Source organism: Scardinius erythrophthalmus (assembly GCF_964197995.2).
Source record: "Scardinius erythrophthalmus genome assembly, chromosome: 17".
NCBI lineage: Eukaryota > Metazoa > Chordata > Actinopteri > Cypriniformes > Leuciscidae > Scardinius > Scardinius erythrophthalmus.
The window spans coordinates 21,947,107-21,970,019 of NC_138237.1; the positions used below are offsets into that span (position 1 = coordinate 21,947,107).

The 22,913-nt window shown below is 38.8% G+C and overlaps 1 protein-coding gene across 29 annotated transcripts in view; it reads right to left on the minus strand.

The window, feature by feature from the left end:
- The window catches only part of nrg2a (neuregulin 2a), a 117,966-nt gene that overhangs the window by 45,560 nt on the left and 49,493 nt on the right, over nt 1–22,913 (minus strand). For 14 of the 29 annotated variants that reach the window (XM_081391661.1, XM_081391659.1, XM_081391649.1 and 11 more), the window contains exons 2-3: nt 10,037–10,202; nt 7,761–7,879 (exon numbers count right to left, since the gene is read on the minus strand). In XM_081391661.1, coding sequence (XP_081247787.1) covers nt 7,761–7,879; nt 10,037–10,202 — 285 coding nt within the window. Of the gene's footprint in view, nt 1–7,760; nt 7,880–10,036; nt 10,203–20,581; nt 20,820–22,913 lie in introns of those variants that run through there. The other 15 variants (XM_081391646.1, XM_081391642.1, XM_081391641.1 and 12 more) reach the window with 6 other exon arrangements.

Here is a 22,913-nt window from a genome sequence, read left to right on the forward strand (position 1 = left end):
ATGTCATTAACCAGCCGTAACATGGAAAAATATTATAACCTTACTTTTAACGTTTTTCTCTCAAAGTTTGGATGAAATATGACTGGTACATATTCCAAGACAAGTTTCACGAGATTCGCTCTCAGTCCTCATAAAGAAAACTCAGCAGAGCTATTTGGGCTCTTGGCAGTCTTTTGTTTGTTGATGTGTTATGTAAAGCCACCCTATTTGTGCTGAATTAGGGCTGCTGTCACCAGTTGTTCGCGTCGGACTGTAAATACAGTGACTGATGGTCGACACGGCCCGTACCGCTCACCCACACCGATCAATGTCTTCAGTTCCCTTACAGATACTTGACATCCTAGCAAAGCCACTGCCAAACGTCCCAAAAAGATTTCTAGCATCCTTTAAGCCCAGTTAATCTTGTCATTTGGGCTTGAGGAGAAAACGAAGGGCCCGTTTTTTGCAACATAACGAGAAAGAGAGGTTGGGTGGTTATATAGAACGCTGCTTGAGAGGACAAGAAAGAAATGGCAGACTTGAAAAAGACAGGGCAACATGCTTATCCCCAGTTTGACGCTGGTGCTTGGCCAATGCCTGGAGTTAAAATTCTACATTAAAGACAAGTAATGGTTTATATAAGTCAAGTTAAGCAGAAATGGATTGGCTTTCATCACAGAGGCAGGTGTTGTGTGTGTGAAGTTTTGTGAGGAGCTTCACACTGGTGTGTGAGAGCGGGAAAGCGGCTGAGAGAGAGGGAGAGAGAGGGATTGCTGCTGGTGGGCCCCAGCATGACTGATGAGTTTGGAACAATCGGCCGCCCAGCTGCGTTTTCCATCAAACACATTCCTCTCACCTCACGCTTTCCCTCTGTCCCACTCGTTCACTCTGCGGCTGTAAGCAGCGCCCCCTAGGGATGTGATTTTTATGTGATGGACAGAAAGACTTGAGCCATTTGTGGCAGGAATATCCTCATACATTATCTATACAACCATAGCCTGGATTTTTTATTCTGACAAGATTGAATATGATCTGATTGCGTGCAATTGAATATTACTCTATTTTCATTTGGTTTGATTAGAACCAGAGGGTCAAAATTGAAAATATGATCCATGTGTACAACTGCCGCAGGTAGTATGCAAATAAAGTCCCAGTTGTGAAGTTTTCTATAGAAGTGTCACGCACAGGCTGAGAAACAGGCATCGTGTGCACACTGAAGCATGAAGACTGCACCAAGCCCTCCTTAAAAGGGTCCAGCAGTCGGCAAAGAGATCTAAGGGAGGAATCACCTTGACTCGTTTCTAGCCGGGAGTTCTGGAATAACAGAGAATCCAATTTCAAAATATGTGATTTTGAAATCCTAAAGCACGCACTTAGCAGATGTTTAGGGTTTCGTAGATTCAACAAGAGCCTGATATAAATGCAATACAATGACCTTAAAACTTCCCTTACACATGAAAGTGAACAAAAGTCGAATTGCCCTTATTTACTTACATGACTAGATTAGCCGGTATTGCCTCAATGCAATACATTATAATTATTTTTACTGCACAAGTGTCTGATAACCGATATGCAGAACTGATTTTTTTAATTGTTTGATTTCAGCTTTTTGACAAAATAATGACTACATGATCCTTTAATAATAATAATAATAATAATAATAAATGTTTTCATTGATTTAGTCTTGGGATCATGTAAATAATAATAATAATAATAATAATAATAATAACAATAATAACAATTCATAATTAATGCATTATATATGAATAATATATAGCAATAATAACATAACCATACTATTATTATTATTATTATTATATTTATTATTGTAACACTTGTTGCAAGTTTAGAAGCAGTACCGCCAAAATAGTAAGTTCATTACTATAACTTGTTAGTATTATTAGTGAGTTGTATAAAAAATAATATATAACAATATTATTATTATTATTGTAACGTTATTATTATTATTATTATTGTAACGTATTGCAACGTTACACATTTTACAAGCAGTACCACCAAAATTCCAAAGTAACTTCATTACTATAACTTTTTAGTATAAGTATTATTAATGGGTTATATAAAAATAATATCTAACAACATTATTATTTATGCCATTATCCCACCTTACATTTTTTTCCTCATTGGAAATCCAGTTTCATTCCTTAAATACATTAGATTATGCAAATAAAATGGGTTGTGAAAGACATTTTAAGGTCAGATTGTTAACGCTTCTGCAAAGGAAATGAAGAGGTTCAGCTTCTGAACATTAGTCTACATGCTGTTCTTTAATATGGAATGAGGCAACAGTGGAGGACTTGAGCATGTTTTGGTGCAGCAGGACATTTGTAACACTAATACTGCTGTCTGGATGGGCTGATTGTTTAAGTATTCGTCCATAAGAGAGGAGCGTGTAACCCTCTGACCTTTTCATGTCCCGCTTGACTCGTCCCGTGACCTGTGACACCACAATGCTTTGATAAACCAGAGTCACCTTCAGAACAGATGCATACACAAACACAAACACACGGGAGCAGCAGGCAGTGAAGGGTGACAGTGCTGTGGTGTTGAACTGAGAGACAGCTATCATGGGTCTGCTGTGCAGACAGAAGCAGCAGTGTTTCGGAGGCAGCTGCCCCCCTGGGGAAGGGGGTGGGCTCTAAAATAGTCTGTTGTTTGTCTTCATTAATTATAGTCCCAAGGTCACAGGGTCTCTGGACACCCTCAGTTCACCTCCCCTGAACGGCATTAAACTTCAGCCCAGATCAGCTATAATTAATGAGTCCAATTACTCAGCTCACTTATCTTGTTAAACGTCTTGCTGGAAGAGCCAAAATATGCATGTGTGTGTTTACTGGAGTTGTTTAAAAGGGAGGTGTGTGATGAAATACAGCCTTTATGAAAAGAGAGATTAATTTCCTGTGTCATACCACTAGTGCAGCAGTGACAAAAATCCGCCTGAGAGTCCTGCAATCTGATTGGCTGATGGAGTGAGAGGCAGCACACGATTGGCCGAGTGCCTGGACAGAGCCAGCGATCTACAACTGCATTATAAAATTGGTTTGAAAAAGCTGCCTCTGCAAAGCATCTGGCTCTCCTCCTCTTAATTGCTCCGTTTTCTGCTCTCCCTGAATCTTTGTGTTCCTTTGCTCTCTGTTTCCCCCTCTTTTCTTTCCCTTACAGCCCCTCCCCAACCCAATGCTTTTCCCCCCTAAATCGACCACTCCATCTCTCGTTCCTCTTCATAGGCAGATTCACAGATAGTGCCGGTGTGCACAGCTGCCGCAGGCCACCAAACAGCGTAGCTTTTCTCAACAGTAGCCGATCTACCGATGACCTCAGGAAGAATCAATCTCGTCAGCGACTGGAATAAATGAAAAGCCTGTGTCCTCCTCAACAGAGTATCATGTAAACAACACAAGCATAATCTGCACCATAAAAGATGCCAGACCCGATTTTGTCACTTTTACGAATATTCTGCATTGCAACATGATGAAATTAGAAAATAAAATATCAAATACCAAAAATTACAAAATCTGCCACTGATTGCCTTTTTCTGCCACACATTAACTGTGACTTTTAGATATTGGGCGCGATCATACAACTGGCGCAAGGCGCGACACAAGTGTTTTTTGCTAGTTTCAGCCCGACGCAGTTATCATTTTCACGTCCTGCGCCACATTGTATAAATAGCAAAAGCATTTGCGTCCATTTGTGTGCCCATGGGAATACTGGTCTGAAAACGAGGTGTGTTCGGGGCGGGCGCATTGTTGGTGCGGTGCTATTTTGAAGCAACTGAAATAGACTGTATATTGTACACTGTAAAATATAAAAAAATTTGTTATTTAATTGAAGAACGCGTTAGTAAAGCTTGTCAATAGTAGTAGCTTGCAAATTCCACCATGTAAATAGCGAATCTGCCATGGCGCGAGTACAGCTAGCTTTTAAAGGGAATGGGAAATTACATTCTGATTGTTTTTTTGCACTTTACGCCTAAAACACACCCATTTACTCATTAATAGAATAGGGACAAACCTTTTAGACCATGCGCTGGGCACACCGACCATTTTTCCCGTCGTTAAACTAGCAAAAGTGGATTCGGACACGCCCCAAGTGCAATTGCGCCATGCGCTTTAGACCATGTGCTTAGATTGTTAAAATAGGGTCCATTAAGTCAGTGTGAATCGACTGTGAGACGATTGCGAGGATTCCTTTGATAACTACATTAGTTAACATGAACTAACAATGAAAAATACTTCTAAAGCATTTATTAATCGTAGTTAATTTCAACATTTACTAATACATAATCAAAGTCAAAAGTTATATATGTTAATATTGTTTAATGGACCTTAGCTGACATGAACTAACAATGAACAGTTGTATTTTTATTAAAGTCCCCCTGAAGTCAATTATTTTATCCCTTAAAACTCATCTTTGATCACCATAATTACATATTTAAACATTTTTTTAAAATAGCTTATATGTAACTAGACCATTGCATTCAACGAATATGCAAATTAGCCCCGCCTCCACTCACTCACACCAGCTCAGAGATCCACTCGTTGACGATCACACGTTGACTTGATTGGTTACAAGGTAGTTTGTGACGTCAGAAACACCAGCGATTTCAAACCGGATTTTGATTCACCGCAGTTTTAAGAAGAAAACACTCAGCAATTGTGTTGACTTATGAATTTACACATGGTTTGTCTTAAAGCATATTAAAAACACCACATAGACATATAAACAACATTAAAAGCTTGATTTTCAACACAGGGGGACTTTGACTAATGTTAACAAAATTAATAATACTGTAAAGCTGCATTCACACTGCCAGCGACATGCAGCGACAAAGCGATATGATCCCATTCAATTCAATAGAGAGCTGTCGATTTCTGGCGACACAAGCGACAGTGAGGTAGTATCCAGCGACAAGATATGTTTAACTTTATGCAAATGAAGAGCGACTTTGAGGAGTGACAACAAATAGGAGTGAAGTCAGTGGAGCACACGTGATCCATCAACTACATCCTGTAGTGGAGTGTCGAGGCAAGATGGAGGAGAAGTTTCTTCAACTTTCAATAATAACGGTCAACAACTTTCTTAGGGTGAATTCAGGTTGATTGGGACACTTTTTGCATTGGGATGACAGGGAAAAAGTGTCCCAATTATCCTGAATTTACCTGATACGTATCGGTGTACGTACGGTAGTATTTGCCATGTTGACTCCAAGCCAAGATAGATCGGCACTTATGCGTTTTCAATGCAGATAAATAGCCGCGATGGCAAAGAGCACTCGCTGTTTCTTGTTCATCTTTAATATTAAGCATTTTATGTACTGATTCCATTTATATTTAGTCTTTTCCCTCAAAAAATTTTGGCAAGAAAACTGATTCAGTGGACAAAGTTGCTGGCAGTGTGAACGCAGCTTAACAAATGTACTGTCATTGTTAGTTGTTAAAGGTGCAGTAAGTGATTTTTGAAAAACACTGTTGAAAAGTGGATCGGACTGAGCATCAAAACACACTTGTAGCCAATCAGCTGTAAGGGTTAACCCCATACACATGATGGGGGAGGAGAAAGAGCTCAGAGCACAAGACAGACATTAGCAGAAAGACTATAGAACGAGAGAGATGGCAGATAATATACAAAAAAGGAAAAGGCCAGGGACATATAACTTTAAAAAGAAGGGTTAAAATCAGGCAAGAGGTAGGACCCACATTAATATCGGAGAAGCTTTCCAGCGCTGGAGAGACCTTAAGGCCTGAAAATGGACTGCTATATTTCTTCTCGATACGTGAGTAACGTTGGTTTTGCTGTTTCACAGAACTAAGATCTGTCTTTTGCTCTTGTGTGTCATCTTCACTTGTTTGCTTTATTTGCATTGTAATTATTATTATAAGCCTGGAACGTTTAAACCTCCCCACCGCCTGATTCAAGCATTGGCTCCCAAAGTATGTCTGAAAAGTGAGATAACATTCCTAATATGTTTTTTCTTTTGGTTCCCCTTTTAGTGATCACAACAACCCATTAATCTTGTCACATTTTTAATATTTTAGTTACTTGGACTAACGGGTTATGTAGGGAGCTGTAAGGAATGAGTAGAGGAGCTAAATAACAATTAGATATTCAACAAGAATTATCATAGAAACACATATTGCTTTCACTTACTGATGACATCACACCCTCGGATGACAGGCAAATCGGCAGATTCCGCCATAGTCGTTGTCTGTGTTGCATAGCGCGCACGTGAATGTGGGGGCGGAGGCATAAAGATAGAGGTGTGATCCTGGCGTCAACAGCGCATACCAGAAATAGCTTACTGCACCTTTAATGCATTAACTAATGCAACCTTATTGTAAAGCGTTACCCATAATTGCGACATTAAACCTGGCAACTGCAACTTCATTTCTTGCAATCGCAACTTTAAATCTCATAATGTGGCTTCATGTCTCGCCATTCAGCATTATATCTCACCGTCACAATTTTTGTCTCACAGTTTCTCAAATGCAACTTTACATCTTGCAACTTCTTTCTTGTAAATTTGACATTATATTTTGTTTATTACCAGAATTATCTTTTTAAAAAAGTGTTTCATGCTGTAGATATGCATCTGCCGCCAATTAAATGTAGTTTTAACGTTTGTATTAAAATGATCAGTTGAGCATGAGTTGAACTTGTGACCTCTTGCACTTAAAGCAAGGAATATTTCTTACATCAGCTCCTGCTCAGGTGGAGCACGACCTCCCCTGAGACAGAAATCCAAGAATCGCCCTTTTCTGCACCGTCAGAATGTAGGAGGCTGGGAAAACAATGTATCGTACAATCAGGTGAAGGTATTTCCTAAGCTCCTAGATTTATGTTTCTCCCCTAGGCACTTGAGCGCTTCACTGATGGTGGCCTCATTCAGGTTGTTGATCTATGTTGCACTCTCTTTTTCTCTTCACTTTTTGAGGATTGTCTCGGGGGCAGGCCCCTCCCGAGCCTGGGGCCACACCACCTCCAATGGGCTTGGTCTTGCCTCCACCTTCCTCGTATCCGTGTGTGTGTGTGTGTGCGCGCAAGTTGGCTGCCGTGACACTGTGAGACTTGTTCTGGGGTGCCTGACATGCCGACAAACAATCAGAGTGAAACATACACAAACACATGTATGCACGCACCTCTCCCAACCCTCCTGCTGCTCTAAACTTCCACACGCAACTTCAAAATGGGATGTTTGAGTCATTCCTGCTGCAAAATCCAGCTTAACTGAATTTTTGGAACATGATCTTGACCACCTTAGGATAGTAGCTGGTTTTTAGCAAGTCTCTAGGCTAGTAGACCATCGTAGATCAGCAACAAACCCGATACCAGTTGTTCATACAAAGTTAAGGTGGTTGATCTGGTTTTGAGAACACTGTGGGTGCTCAACCAGCTAAAAAGCATTTTAGGCCAGCTAGAAACTAGTTACCATGTTCCAAAACCCATATACCATCTTAAACTAGATTTTCTGTCAGGGGTGAGATACCAGGAGTAAACTCAGCTTGGAAGCAGCCAACTACGCACTTACAGATATGCCCAAAAGCCTGACGTAAGCATACAAACACACCTTTCAAACACATGGGATTCTGCCCATGTTGTGATCTTCACGTACACGTCTTCACCTCTCATCATGACACATTGTCAGCAATATATATTTGGCATTCACCAAAAATGACGACAGCCCATCAGCAAAGACACACTCTTGTCTTCTTCTCTGTTGTACACCATGCTGATCCACTACTTTAAACAAAATGTGTACTTACTGCTTTGAACGTGCACTGTACTGGTGCCGTTTTCCTTCCCCAGAGTATTCTCTGCCACACATGTGTAATTCCCAGAATCCTCCAGCTTTGCACTGCCGATCTGAACTTTGGAGTTTTTCCTTCAAGAAGAAGACACACAGGAAAGAGTCAAGGATTCCACTATACACATGGAAGAGGGAGAAACTCTCCAGAAAAAAAACTCAGTATAAATTAAGTTCTATAAACAGAGATGGAAGAGAGTCATATGACACTCTGAGAATCCCAGTGTTCTGGTTTGTTATAAGGGAGCTTCACATTGGTGTAGCACAGCCACAGGTGGTTCTTTTTTTTTCTTCTTCTTTTTTTTTTTGAACAAAATCTCCTTTACCCATTAGTCATTTATTTATGATGTCTGTTCTGTAGATCATTTCAAGCCAATCACATACAGTGCCTATATCTCTCTGAAATCATTAACTCACTTTCATGTCATTCCAAACCTTTATATTTTTTCTTGAACCCAAAAAGTAGGTATTTTTGAAGAATCTTCACACAACTCTATCATGTTCATATTATATAACAGAGCTGTCCAATCCTGTTCCTGGAGATCTACCTTTCTGCAAAGTTCAGCTCCAACCCTGATCAAATACAACTGAAGCAGCTAATTAAGATCCTCAGGAGAACTTGATAATTACAGACAGGTGTGTTTGATCAGGGTTAGATCTGGGCTGAATCCAAAATCGCACATTCACTATTCCCTGTGTTAGTCCACTAATACTGTTCATTTGAAGGAGTGAATGACAAAGAGTGAGTGAATTCGGACAGCCGTTGAGCGTACATCGTTTGTACACTCGTTATTGCAGCGCAATGGGGGATTGAATACGTACACTCAATAACGTCCACTATGGTTTCGGACACCACTACAAATGGCTGTCCCCTCAAATAATGCCCTATTTGAGGGTATAGGGGGCGGTTTCGGATTCAGCCCTGGACTCTACAGGCAGGTAAATCTCCAGGAAAAAGATAGGGCACAAAATTGGATTGGAAGAAGGAACAAGGATTGGGACAAAAAGCACCATTAAAGGTGGTATCAGTGATTTCAGGCCCAAAAATATTCTAAATTCCAAAAATAATCTTTCCTAACGATCCGCTAGCTGCCTGCCCCATAAGCATGCCGTCAAAAAAACGCGTCTCTGTAGGCAGCCTAGGCTCTGTGATCTGCACACAAAAACAAATGGTTTAGCCAAACACTCAAAACCAAAACAAATAGTGTTCGAACCAATCACCGACAGGGGGAGGGTGTTGTGAGGTTTTGAGCCAGCTTTTTCTTCAGTTCTGACTTCGCGTGCCAGCCGTGCACGAGCACAAAACCTCACAACACCCTCCCCCTGTCGGTGATTGTTTGGAACACTATTTGTTTTGGTTTTGAGTGTTTGGCTAAACCATTTGTTTTTGTGTGCAGATCTCAGAGCCTAGGCTGCCTACAGAGACGCGTTTTTTTGACGGCATGCTTATGGGGCGGGCAGCTAGCGGATAGTTAGGAAAGATTAGATGAATGTGATAAAATATTTTTGGGCCTGAAATCACTGATACCACCTTTAAGGATCATAAATGTGTACTCCATATTAATTGTGTGATATTATCCATGTCTTTAGAAGTTATACAAAAGCATTGCGTGAGGGACAGACAAACATTGAAGTCACAAAGATATAAAAAAAATATTACAAATTTGAAAAATGTCTACTTTTTTGTTAAATAAATTATACGTATGTATCATTATTATATATATATATATATTTTTTTTTTTTTTTTGATTATTATGATTTATTTGTATTTGTGAATTTTTTTGTGCCATTATATCATTTTGGAATGATATGAGCTTAAGTAATTAAACAATAATAAAGAAAGAATTCCCTGCTGGAAAAACAACAACAACAACAAAAAAAAAAACAGTCTTCCAGGTTTTATTGAGGTTTTGGATCCTCAGGTTGGGAGACTAGCTTGCCCATAAGATGAGACACGACCAACTTAACTAGCTCAGATCATTTCAAACTAATAATGTTGTTTTCAGCAGAGTTTTAATTTCTTGTGAACCATTTATTTAATTGTGATATTAACAATATAATAGACAAAAATGCTGAAAAACTTTAATTGCAAGAGCACAGGCAGTCTCTAGTACACTGCCCAAAGTAAGCTCTTGTATCATGAAAAGGTCACAATCCAGTCTGAGAACTTCTGATATACGTCTAGAACTGGAGGTTGGCTTCTGCAGGTGTGGGCTAGTGGACATGCTGACTCACTTGCCGTTCTTTATTCTGATCTCTTTGCTCTTCTTCAGTTCAGCGCCATCTTTGTACCACTTATACTCCGGGGTGGGGTTTCCGGAGGCCTCACACTTCACAATCAGCCTGCTTCCTTCGTCCACCAACACGGGATTCCTCATATGCTTCAGTGTAGGAGCAGCAGCTGAACAATAGAAAGAAAGAATATAGTGTTACAGTACTTTCTTATTTATAACACCAATGGGGTTGATGCAGTGATGGAGCAGAAAAGAAAGGGAGGGACGCAGAGAGAGAAAAATACAGAAAAGTCTCTTAGCTGGCCAGATGATGTCACCAGAGACACTGGCAGTGTGAGGCAGTCCAGCACTGAGCTCTCTGTGCTCTCAGAGATCAATGCAGCACAATTACAACACTCACAACCACGCATTTTGAGCTGCTCTTCGCTTTCATAAACTCGAAAACATATGTGAACATGCTAAAACAACAACAATGTGATTCAAGTTTTGGTGAGTAGCTAACTATGTTAGCGACACTACTAACTTGTAACTTTAATTTCTATGTTTTCAACTAAGGTTACATAAAAATAGTGTGTATTCTAGTTTATAGCTGTTTATTAGGTTGATCATGCATTGTTTTGTGCCAAAACATTGCTCTGATTAAAAATAATTAAGTAGCTTAAGTTAGCTTTGTTTTTAGCATAGCTAATCAACAGTATTTTACTCACGAACCCTAGAACTTATGATTTGGTGACAAAATTCACAAATTAGCATAGCTAATCAACAGTATTTTACTCACGAACCCTAGAACTTATGATTTGGTAACAAAAATCATCCAATTCCAGACATAATCCCAAGAAGTCAATGATCTTCAAAAAAGCCGTGTAAAAAAGCACGTGGAACACTAATGTTTGAGAAGAAATTGGAATTAAGCTGAGAGACTTAGCTTGTCTTTTACACGTCTTTTGAAATTATGCAACAAGCCACTGATGACAGCTCCTTCATAAATCCTAAAGAGACACTCAATCTCAGACAACAGTCTAAACACCAATGAAACAGAGGACAACAGCACTGAGAGGAGATGAAGTTGCTACATGTGGGCCGCCACATGCCCAGACGCTGCCATGCATAGTCACTCGGGAAATGCATTATGGGATTAATGCAGTCTCAGACAGCAATCACGCGGCTTCAAAGAGTTGCGGTTCCACAACCGAAGGGCAGAACTGGGCGATGCTCTTTGGCTGTGCCCTACTGTCCTGGATGAGAGAAGGGCGCATGCTGCCCCAAGGCTGGGGCAGGAGTCTGTGTTTCTCTCTGGGCCTCCCCAAAGTGAATCCATATAGGCAAATACACTTTTGGCTGCCTCTTCATTACTTGACAACGCACACGATCAATGCCTAAAGTCTTCAGACATTATTGCAAAAGATGGCAAGCATAAAAAATTAACAGATGATAATACACAAGCATTAACATCAATTACAATCTTGACAGAGGTTTCTAAAATAATCAGCAGTCATCCTAATTTTGGAACAACTGTCCCAATTCCCCGTCCCAGTAAAGGCAGATGTTTTATCCGAACGTCTGCTTTCATATCTGAACGGTGCAGTCTGTTCTGATGTTGCGTACCTCAAAGTAACATGACAGTCTCTGGCACAATGTTTGGATTGTACTGTCAGTCGAATAACGTCTCAGGTTTCCCATGACAGTCTCTGGTGATGTGCATTCTCTCAGAAAAAACACCAAGTGTCCGATGTAGTTCTGCTCCACACCATTTAATGCTCACTGCTGTGGTTACCCGTTAGAGGCCAATAGACCGATGGGATACAGTGCTCCAGTAACGCAATTCATTAGACAAATATTTAAACACACTGTAATCTCCCTGTATATTTGTGCTGAAAGCCATACTGATTTAATCGCCTGAAAACCCCTTGAATGCAATAAGCACAGTTTTCATTTAATTAAACAGAAAAGTTTAAGATGTTTAATAAAGAAACAAACACCAACACAATTTGATTTTATGAAACCCAACACAAAGTCACGTGAAAAACAACCTGAAAACTTTGTTATCTGAGCCTTTATTTGACCCAAACTGATTTTATCATCCATCTCGAAGCTGGATGAGTAAGCAGCGGTCTGTTCTTTTCTTTTTTTCATTGGTAAATTGTAGCTTTTTCTCATCCCAAACTCAGGACACCTGCATCATTACTCAGCATGCCTTTGGAGTGACTGTGTTGTGCAACACATCCTATGATGAACATATGCTGAATAAGTGTGTGTCTTGCATTACATGCAACCCAACATCTGTCACTGAGACTTTTAAAATGTGAGCGACAGACGCATACTGGCTAAGTAGGGTGCATTGGGGTCGCATTGGGGATCAAAAGGGTCGCGTTTAAGGATATGACATGTATGTGAGGGTTCTATGGAGAATGACTAACATGAGGCATCTTGTTCCGAGTTGCTTTTGTACATGCAGGGTGATACTTGCCCGTGTTCAGATAAGAAGGGTGGGGTGTCTGATTTGTACGTTCAATGTTTTCCCGACTCCAGAGTAATACTCAGAGCTTTATGTAGTCATACTCCATGACAGAGTCATTCTAGACAATTCAAACTCATAAAGAAGATCAAACAGAAGTATGTGGTTTATTAAACTACGCGCTGAAAACTGTCAAATCACACTTAAATGGCAAGCCATAACAAATGCCACATGTGCACGAGATATATCACGCATAATCATGTCTCAATTTAAGGAAGAATAAAGCACTACACAGACTAAATAATCACCAATGGAGAAGGAAAACCATTTTTCTTAGAGTTTATTGCTCATTTAACAGCAACGCGGCTTCTGCTACTGTTGCGGGAATGTTTGTTTGCGCTTCCTGAGCATGTAGATTATTTCTCCATACCACCCCTCAGGTAGCGTATTTCATCAGAGCTTTAACACAACTGTCACACTTTTATTAGACACATGACACGATCTCGGTGGCCCTGCCTGTAATTCAGAAACGGCTTGGAAATATATAACCTGAGGGATAGTGCCAAAGCTCAGTTTAAGCTGCCGGAATCATTCTGCAGTCAGGAGAACGGGAAGGATTATGAAAAAAAGGTATAAGCATACAATCTTTGCTATCTAGCCATGGCACAAATCGCAGTTCTTTCACCTTCCCGCTGTTTCCAAGGAACCGAACGTTTATTTTCACTTTCGTGTTATTACACATATCTTGTTTGGATACATAGTTTAAGTATTCCAAGAAAATTCCTCACGCAATAGCTGTCAGAGTAAGGTGCAGAATCGTGCTGGAGGTGTACGATTTACATACGGGTGTGTGGCATGTGTGTGTTCTTGAAGATCTCAGTTTGCCTCTATGGCTGTTGTGTTCCTGTTGAGAGTGACAACACAAAATAATGCACTGGATTTTTGCCAAGTCGCCATGAAATCAAAATTGACGTTTTTGGGTTTTTAGTAGGAATATGTTATGTTAGCCTTGCTGTTATCTAAAAGCAAGTGTGCTCCAAAACAATGACAAAATTAATATCTAGAAGATATAAGCATTCAAAAAATCATCAGATTTTCTCTCCAATCAAATGCTCTCTAGAATCAGAAGCGCCCCACCCCCCTACATTATAAATGGACGCTGAAGCTGAGCCTAAAATCGTCAAATCAATATTTTCTACATGATGAATGGCACATAGTGCACTATATAGGGCATAGGGAACGATTCAGACAGAGTAATATGCTTTCAATTGGAGCGAATGAAGTCTGGTTTCACGTTAGTGTCACGCGAACCGCCGCAACGCGCACACAGTCTGCTCTCCGGGCAAGAGATACAATATTAGAGAGTAGGCGCAGACCACAAAACAAATTGGACCCATTTGAATTCTGCACAGAATGTTATATTTTAAAGCAATAAGGGAGTATATCAGGAGGAGAAACGGTTAGACATTAGTGGGCTTTACTGAGTTCATCTCCACGGCTCTGGTCGAGCTGTGATATAAACTAAACGTTATTGGCTTTTTTTTTTTTTTTTTAAAGGGGGAGGAGCTGATTTCCACCCCCGTAAGCACGATTTCAGCGCTCCAACACCCCAAAAACGACCCCCAGATGTACAAATTCAGTGAAGAATTCAGCCGGCTGATGGAAAAAATTGCATTGGGTTATTTGTGGGCTATTTTTGACAGGCCATTGGGTTACTTTTGTTGCACAGACCTGGCAACCCTGCTTCACAGGGACTTTATTTTAGCATTATTTTAGGATCCTGCTGCAGCAGGTTTAATAAGACTTCTCTTTATTGCAATTGATTTGATTTTTGTAAAATAACAATTCCATTTCACTGTATTCTATGGAAACTTGCAACTCTTTATCTCACAATTCTGACTTTATTCTCACAATTGAAAGATACAAACTTGCAATTGTGAGTTATAATGTCAGAATTGCGAGATATAAACTTGCGATTCTACTTTTTTCTCACAATTGCATGTTTATATCTTGCAATTCTGACTTCTCTTGTCAGAATTCTGAGATATACACGTAATTACGAGTTATAAAGTCCAATTCTGAGGAAAGTTTATATCTCACAATTCTGACTTTATAAATCGCAATTGCGTGTTTATATCACACAATTCTGAGAAAGTCAGAATTGCGAGATATAAACTCATAATTGTGATAAAAAAGTCAGAATTGTATTTATTATTTAGCAAGCTTCCATAGTATTCATACCAATTATACCCAAGTTTGAAATTATATAATCAAGTGTACAGTTTTCTGTCTTTCTAAGTTTTTAGGCAAAGTGAGTAAATGAAACAACATTTGAAGTAGAGTTGCAACCTCAGCTGCAATTAAGCAAACATGTGCTTGGCATGGCAAGTAGCTACATAAAACCTGGTTCATCAAGAAATATTTCACAACGGGGCAAAAATGCAAATAAGCTTGTGCAATGGAATTTGGCTTTGATGTAACAATGCAAAATTAAAATGCTAGCATAGGCTACTGAATAAGTATTCTGGGGGGAATTGACTAAGAAGGAACTGTCAGTTGTTTGAGTATCTAATTCAGTCCTATGTAAATATTTTATGCAAAAATGTTGTGGTGAACATATACTGCATGACAGCACACTACCTCAATCTGTCATATTTTATTAGGACTGTATAGCATTCCTCCACCACTGTGATCAACATTGAATATATGTACTTTGAAATGTAGACAGTGCAATTGTGTCTACATACTGTATATAATTCAAATAAAATCAACTGAAAATATAAACAATATAATAAAATTTCATTTATTGTATGCTTTCTGCGGGTGGTAATAGTGTGACATTTATTGCACCAATCAAATAGTGCTTTATATATAGAGTTTTACATTAAAAAGGCAAAATTAAAAAAAAAATGCCATCTTTCTGCTGAAATGACAATTACTAAATTGCGGGTGGTAATAGTGTGACATTTATTGCACCAATCAAATAGTGCTTTATATATAGAGTTTTACATTAAAAAGGCAAAATAAAAAAAAAATGCCATCTTTCTGCTGAAATGACAATTACTAAATTGAATTACATGAAATATTATATTTCACGTGGTTAGTTGTTTTTGGACTGAAATACCACACAAAAAAGGATGAAATAATTTCATAAATTAGCCCCTCATAATATGAAGGACTAAAAATGACAGAACGAAAAATAAATAAATAAATAAATAAAAGTAGAAATAAATAAATAAATGCAGAAATAATAGTAAAAATAAATACATTTTGGTAATATAAATGGCTATTTCTGTATTTTTACATGTATTTATTTATTTATTTATTTATTTATGCATTTCTATATGTATTTATTTATGTATTTATACATTTATTTATATATTTATGTATTTATATATTTATTTATTTATATATTTATATATGCATTTATTTATATATTTATTTATTCCTACATTTAATTATTTCTGTATTTCCACATTTCTACATTTATTTATTTCTGTATTTCCACATTTCTACATTTATTTATTTCTGTATTTCCACATTTCTACATTTATTTTTCCCTGCACATGTATGCTAATTGACCAATGGCTAAGCCACGCCCCCAAACCCGATGAGCCAATCACAGTACGCATAGCTAACCCAATACACTTGGACATTCTCTGCTTCCTCGTCCACTGCAATGCATTGCAGTTATCAGTTTTCATTCGTTTTTATGGTTTTTCTTGTCATTTTGGCTTTTAAACAGCGTGTGTGTTTGATTTTGGTTGGGTGACAGTTGTAGGTTACAGTTTGACAAGAGTTTACAGTTTGACAAAAGCACAATGTTGTGTTTTACACAAATATAAGTAGGCTAAACACTTTGCAGTTTTAATGATGTCCTGTATGAACAAAATGACGGAGTATGTTTTTATGTTTCCACTGTTCGATCGCGCCCGTGCCTCTCTCTGACACACACACACACACACACACACACACACACATTCCAGCAATGCAATCTTGACATCGCAGCCTGTTCATTATTCTGCGCTCCCACCAAACGCGAATAGAGCGTCAAATTCGCGCGTATCCGCGTCTAGTTCGACGCTTGAACATTTTGAATCCAAAGCGAATAGGACACGCGTATAAAGCGAGCGTTTGAAGCGAAATAGCACCAAACTATAACGTTTACACTGTGAACTGTAAATCTTTGTTCTGGAGCTGAAGCTTATCGGCCTTCTCAACAATAAAATTATTAATATAACCCTCCAATGCATATTTAAGGCCCTTTTGGTGACATCGAGATGATATATAATCTTTCTGTCTCCAAAAAATCATCAATTGCCTCCTGTGAAATGTCTCCTACTGTGACAGCTGCTGTTACCGAATGTTGACTGAGTGAGTGGAGGGGGCGTGGTTAGCCATTGGTCAATTAGCATACATGCGCAGGGAAAAATAAATGTAGAAATGTGGAAATACAGAAATAAATAAATGTAGAAATGTGGAAATACAGAAATAAATAAATGTAGGAATAAATAAATGTATAAATAAATACATATATAAATATATAAATAAATAAATACATAAATATATAAATAAATGTATAAATACATAAATAAATACATATAGAAATGCATAAATAAATAAATAAATAAATACATGTAAAAATACAGAAATAGCCATTTATATTACCAAAATGTATTTATTTTACTATTATTTCTGCATTTATTTATTTATTTCTACTTTTATTTATTTATTTTTCATTCTGTCATTTTTAGTCCTTCATACTCATTTGCGATTTGAAAAAATAATAAAAAAAATCTAAAAACTTTTTTTACAGAAGACTTACTTTACAACTTAAAGAAGGTATTCCTTTTGTGCCAAACATGATCCTGAAACACTTTGTCATCCATTCTGGAAATGGAAACACTTCTGCATGCAAAAAAACCGGTACAAAAATAAACAAATGCAAAACATTCTGTCATGAGGATATACCCTCCTAACTCCAGTATATTTCTCCACATGGGGATATCCCTATTGAACAAGTAGCATGTTTCAGCTCTCGGTTTCACCCACACACAATTCACACGTATGCATTTTTACTGAATGCAAAGCCTGTTTTAGAGGAACAGTAAATATCTATAGCCTGAGGAGATGCCATGCTATCTCTCACGACTTCGAGCTTTGCGATTCAACCGTCATGAAGAGCCACGGCAAATGCGCCACTCGCGTGTTGCCAATCAGATACGATTCCACACTCTGCTATAATATCCAAAATAGGTATGATATGTAAATATATGATTCATCACATAAAAACCCCTTACTAGTTTCCTCTTCCATATTCAAACACTTATTAATATAAACAAGATAAGTACAGCTTGAAAATTATCACAGAAAATCCAAAGAGACCATCAAAATCTGAGAGGCAAATGTGAACATTCAAGTCTCAGCAATTCCTATCTAGCCACAGTTATTCAACAGACTAAATAAAACCCAACCAATTTGTAGAGTACATGATCACAAAACTGAGCAGAATATCTGTATCAACATATCCAGGAACAGTGAACAATTTCCAGATATTCTTGTGTATAAACTAAAATGTGGTTTATCACTCAGAGAGAAACGATTCAGTTAGACACAATGATAGAAAGCCATATGCATGTGTGGTCTTGGCAATCAGTTTCGTAGTGCGTATGCCAAATATAGCCACATGTTAACACAATCAATCACTTCAAAATTGTGTATATAGTTTAAAATCCTTTTGCTTGTTTTTTTTTTTAAAATAGATCACAGAGGAAAGCACGCTATTTCTCAGAATTATCAACTGCGTATTCTCTGATTCAGTAAGTACTTTGTTAAGTCAGTCATGAATCCCGCTATGCTTTCATGTCATTTCTGAGCTGAACTGAGCTAAATCAGGACCCGGATAAATTTAGCAAGAAGGTGTAGTGTAAACCAAACCAGAAAAACACAACTACACACAGGGTTAACACAAATGTCTTTTCTCTCAGGAGGCACAGTGTAAAACTTCTCCTGGGCACTCTTTTTTTTTTATTCACAGCTGTGCTTTGTTTCCGTAGACACAGCACAGGTGATTAGTATCGCTCTAAGACACTGTTCTTCTGTACCACGACACACACTTTGACGTACATCTACGACCACAGACAGGAGAAGAAAAAAAAAACAGTCTATACAATGTTATGTCTTACACAACCACAAGCACACTGTTAAATTACACCTGTGTTAGTATTGGGAGGTCAAGCGTGTCAAACGTCAGAAATCAGGACCACATAACAGCTGGGAAACACAATACTCTCTCTTTAAGAGTCCCCATCATATCAAGCCTCGGGGCACACAGGGTACAGAACACCATCCTGAAGGGATCAGATACTGAAAGACTTTTACATGTCTGTAAATTAATGAAAGGTTGGGGGGAAGTTGTGGGAGAGAGAAAGACAGCACAATACTAAGCCTCCTTGTCCTCACCCGCTAATGTAATTGAAGAGTATAATATCAAGGTGATTCTACCAAGCACTCAAAATAACTCGGAAGGGACTGTAGCAGCTCCTCAACTCAATGTGACGAACACTTAGTAGTTGTTCTTGTGAGTATAATATGCACTATTCTAGTGGTATAGCTTTTGATTAGCGTACAAGGGAACCCAGGTTCAAATCCCAGCCTAATATACAATCTAATTTTTAATATACTAAACAAAATTCTAATTAAACTGAAAGCCAGAGTGAATGCACATTGGTTGGATGGGAAATATCAGCTTTGACCATATCTAATACCTCCTGTTGTACTGCCCTGCTAAATAGTACAGTGTGTGTTTCAAGGTATGAAAATGATGTCAGAATTTTGAGGTTTAGAGTAAATTATAATGGACTTAAATTTAGACATGTGAATGGGTGACTTCTGGCACAGTGTTTTAAACGGTAACCCTTTATTTTGATGGTCCCTTTTGAACATTCTGATGACAATAAGTAACTTTGCAACTACATGTCAACTAACTCTCATTAGACTATTAGTAGACTGTCTGCTTAATATCTCTTTATTGTGACGGTCCTCCAACAGACATTCTAGTGAATATAAGTGACTTTACAACTACATGTCTACTTATTCTAACCCAAACCCTACCAGTCTACTAATACTCTACTAACACTCTAATGAGTGTTAGTAGACATGTGGGTGCAACGTTACTTATAGTCAACAGAATGTGTTAAAGGGACCATCAAAATAAAGTGAAACCTTTTAAACAAACACTTTTTCTGAATTGCACTCAATTGCACTTGACTAAAAACTATAAGGCATGTGCCGCTTTGAATGGGCATAATGTTTCTGGGAACAGGTGAAAGACGGGAGTCTTCTATGAGAAGTGTGAATCATCCCATCATAAACTAGCATAGTGGGGTATGTGACCAGGCAATAAGGGATTTGCCTCTCTCCTGCTGAGTCTCCCTCCTCGACCTCAGGGTCAGACTGCAGTGACAAGCCGTGACTTGCAGCAGTGCAGAGTGAAAGAGAAGGAGCTCAAACTCTTCAGCCCCTATTCAAGAAAATCTAAGCCATGACGTTTGAAAGGTTTCACAGCAACGACCATCTCCCTGAAGTGCAATCTAATGGAGAAAATGTGTGGCAGCCACTTTCAGAAGTGCAGAGACTCAGCACCAGTGCAGAAATAAGAACAAGCCCTTTACAAGTACTTGAGGAACGAAAGTCTATGATAGGCAGCCCACAATTTGGCTGAATCTCGGTAACAATGCAACTCATTAGGCGACAAAAAGACGAAACCAGGTGAGTGGTGTAGGTGAGAGTGCTGGGAAAAGCCGCCACCACTCGTGACATAGAAAAACTAGAGTAGGAGTTTATCAACCACGCCAAACTGAATGGGGATCTGGCTTGCACGCAAAACACACATTAATCCAACAATTGCACACTTATGCCACAAAGGCTAGATATGCTGCTACACGTTGACTGCTTTAAGATGTCCACCTGTGTGACAAGCATATGCAGCAAGCTTTGACAAGACAAGGTAAGAGATACTTTCACATGTCTCACACCCCAGAACCCCCTTCTGCCACAGGCACTCATACCTTGTGTATGCTTTCTATTTACCTTGTGATGGATCTTTGCTCTGCTTTCGTCCTTTCTTTCCTCCCTTTTTTTTCCCAAGCCCTTCCTTCTTCTTACCTTCTGACATTGTGTCAGTACCAAAACAAGAGAGAAAAATGTAAATCCACAATGGAAAGGAAATACAAATAGTCCTATGGGGAGTGTGACTGGCGCACTTGAAACTCTGAACTTGTCAGAGCGTTTGGCCTCCTATATACACTCACTCTCTCACATCACAAATAGAGGGGAAGACAGTAGAAAAGAGAGAGAGGGAGAGAGAGAGAGAGAAGGGGAGGGGAAGAAAGGGAGGGAGGGAGGGAGCAAAGGAAGGCATTTCCCATTGCTGTCAAGCAATTAACTGTTCCCTGCCTGGATCTTTCAGATCTTTCAATGTCTTCCAGGCCCTGAAGCTGGTGCTTGGAGAAACCACAATGATCAAGCCTTCTCAGCTCACATGCACCTCCTGGCCCTGGCCCTTTCCACCTCTCTTCCCGAGTCTCAGGGCAGCAGGAGAGCAGATTGCCGAATCCACACCTCAGCGGATCTGTAAAGCTGACCCCTGGCTTATCTCGCAGATATATACAAAAAGAGTTCATCCAGTTAAAAGCATTCAGTGACACCGCAACAAAAAGGTTGAAATTCCAAAATTCCACTATTTTAGATTTTGGCGTTTTATTAAAATAATGCATGTATGACAGTATGACACAAAACAATCCTACTGTTCTCTTTCTCTTTCCGTTTATAGCCTACAATGTCCCTCTCTACCTCTCCTGCTCTTTCTCTCTCTCTCTCTTTCTGCTTTGCTCCCAGTTTCCCATCCTCTACTGTAAACGAGTCACAACACGTTCCTGATAGTGTCTCTCCCAGCTAGAGTGTCGTCAGGAATCCCAGCAGTGATCACGCAAACAGAGTGGGAACCTTGTGAAAGCACAAAAAAAAAAATAAGGCCACAGTGTTACACCTCCAATACCTGAGAGGGAGATATTGACAGGGAGATATTGACAGGGAGATATTGAAAGAAAGAAAGAAAGAAAGAAAGAAAGAAAGAAAGAAAGAAAGAAAGAAAGAAAGAAAGAAAGAAAGAAAGAAAGAAAGAAAGAAAGAAAGAAAGAAAGAAAGAAAGAAAGAAAGAAAGAAAGAAAGAAAGAAAGAAAGAAAGAAAGAAAGAAAGAAAGAAAGAAAGAAAGAAAGAAAGAAAGAAAGAAAGAAAGAAAGAAAGAAAGAAAGAAAGAAAGAAAGAAAGAAAGAAAGAAAGAAAGAAAGAAAGAAAGAAAGAGGAAAAGATAGACAGATAGATAGAAAAGAAGGCAAATACAGTACGGTTAGGAAAATGGAAAGACAGGAAAGAAGTAAGAAAGGAAAGATGGGAAACAGGAATAAAACAAACAGAGACAGGAAGGAAAAACTAAATGTTTAAGAAAAAAGGAAGGAAGGAAGGAAGGAAGGAAGCGATGGGAACAAGACAAACATACAGACAGATAGATAGATAGAAAAAAGACAAATACAGTAAGGTTAGGAGAAAGACAGGAAAGAAGGAAGAAAGAAAAGAAAGAAAACAGGAAGAAGACAAACAGACAGAGAGGAGGGAAGGGGAAAAACTAAAAGTTTAAGAAGGAAGGAAGGAAGGAAGGAAGGAAGGAAGGAAGGAAGGAAGGAAGAAAGAAAGAAAGAAAGAAAGAAAGAAAGAAAGAAAGAAAGAAAGAAAGAAAGAAAGAAAGAAAGAAAGAAAGAAAGAAAGAAAGAAAGAAAGAAAGAAAGAAAGAAAGAAAGAAGGAAGGATGCAAGTGACAGGAAATGACAGGAACAAGACAAACATACTGACAGACAGATGGATGGGAAAGAAGACAAATACAGTAAAGTTAGGAAAAGATAGGAAACTCAGGAAGAAGACAAACAGACAAACAGATTTAAGAAAAAAGGAAGGAAGGAAGGAAGGAAGGAAGGAAGGAAGGAAGGAAGGAAGGAAGGAAGGAAGGAAGGAAGGAAGGAAGGAAGGAAGGAAGGAAGGAACAGAAATAGACAGGAACAAGACAAACATACAGACGACAGACTGATAGATAGGAAAGAAGACAAATACAGTAAGGTTAGGAAAAGAGAAAGGGGGGAAGGAAGGAAGGAAGGAAGGAAGGAAGGAAGGAAGGAAGGAAGGAAGGAAGGAAGGAAGGAAGGAAGGACGGAAGGAAGGAAGGAAGGAAGGAAGGAAGGAAGGAAGGAAGGAAGGAAGGAAGGAAGGAAGGAAGGAAGGAAGCGATGGTAACAAGACAAACATACAGAAAGACAGATAGATAGAAAAAAGACAAATACAGTAAGGTTAGGAGAAAGACAGGAAAGAAGG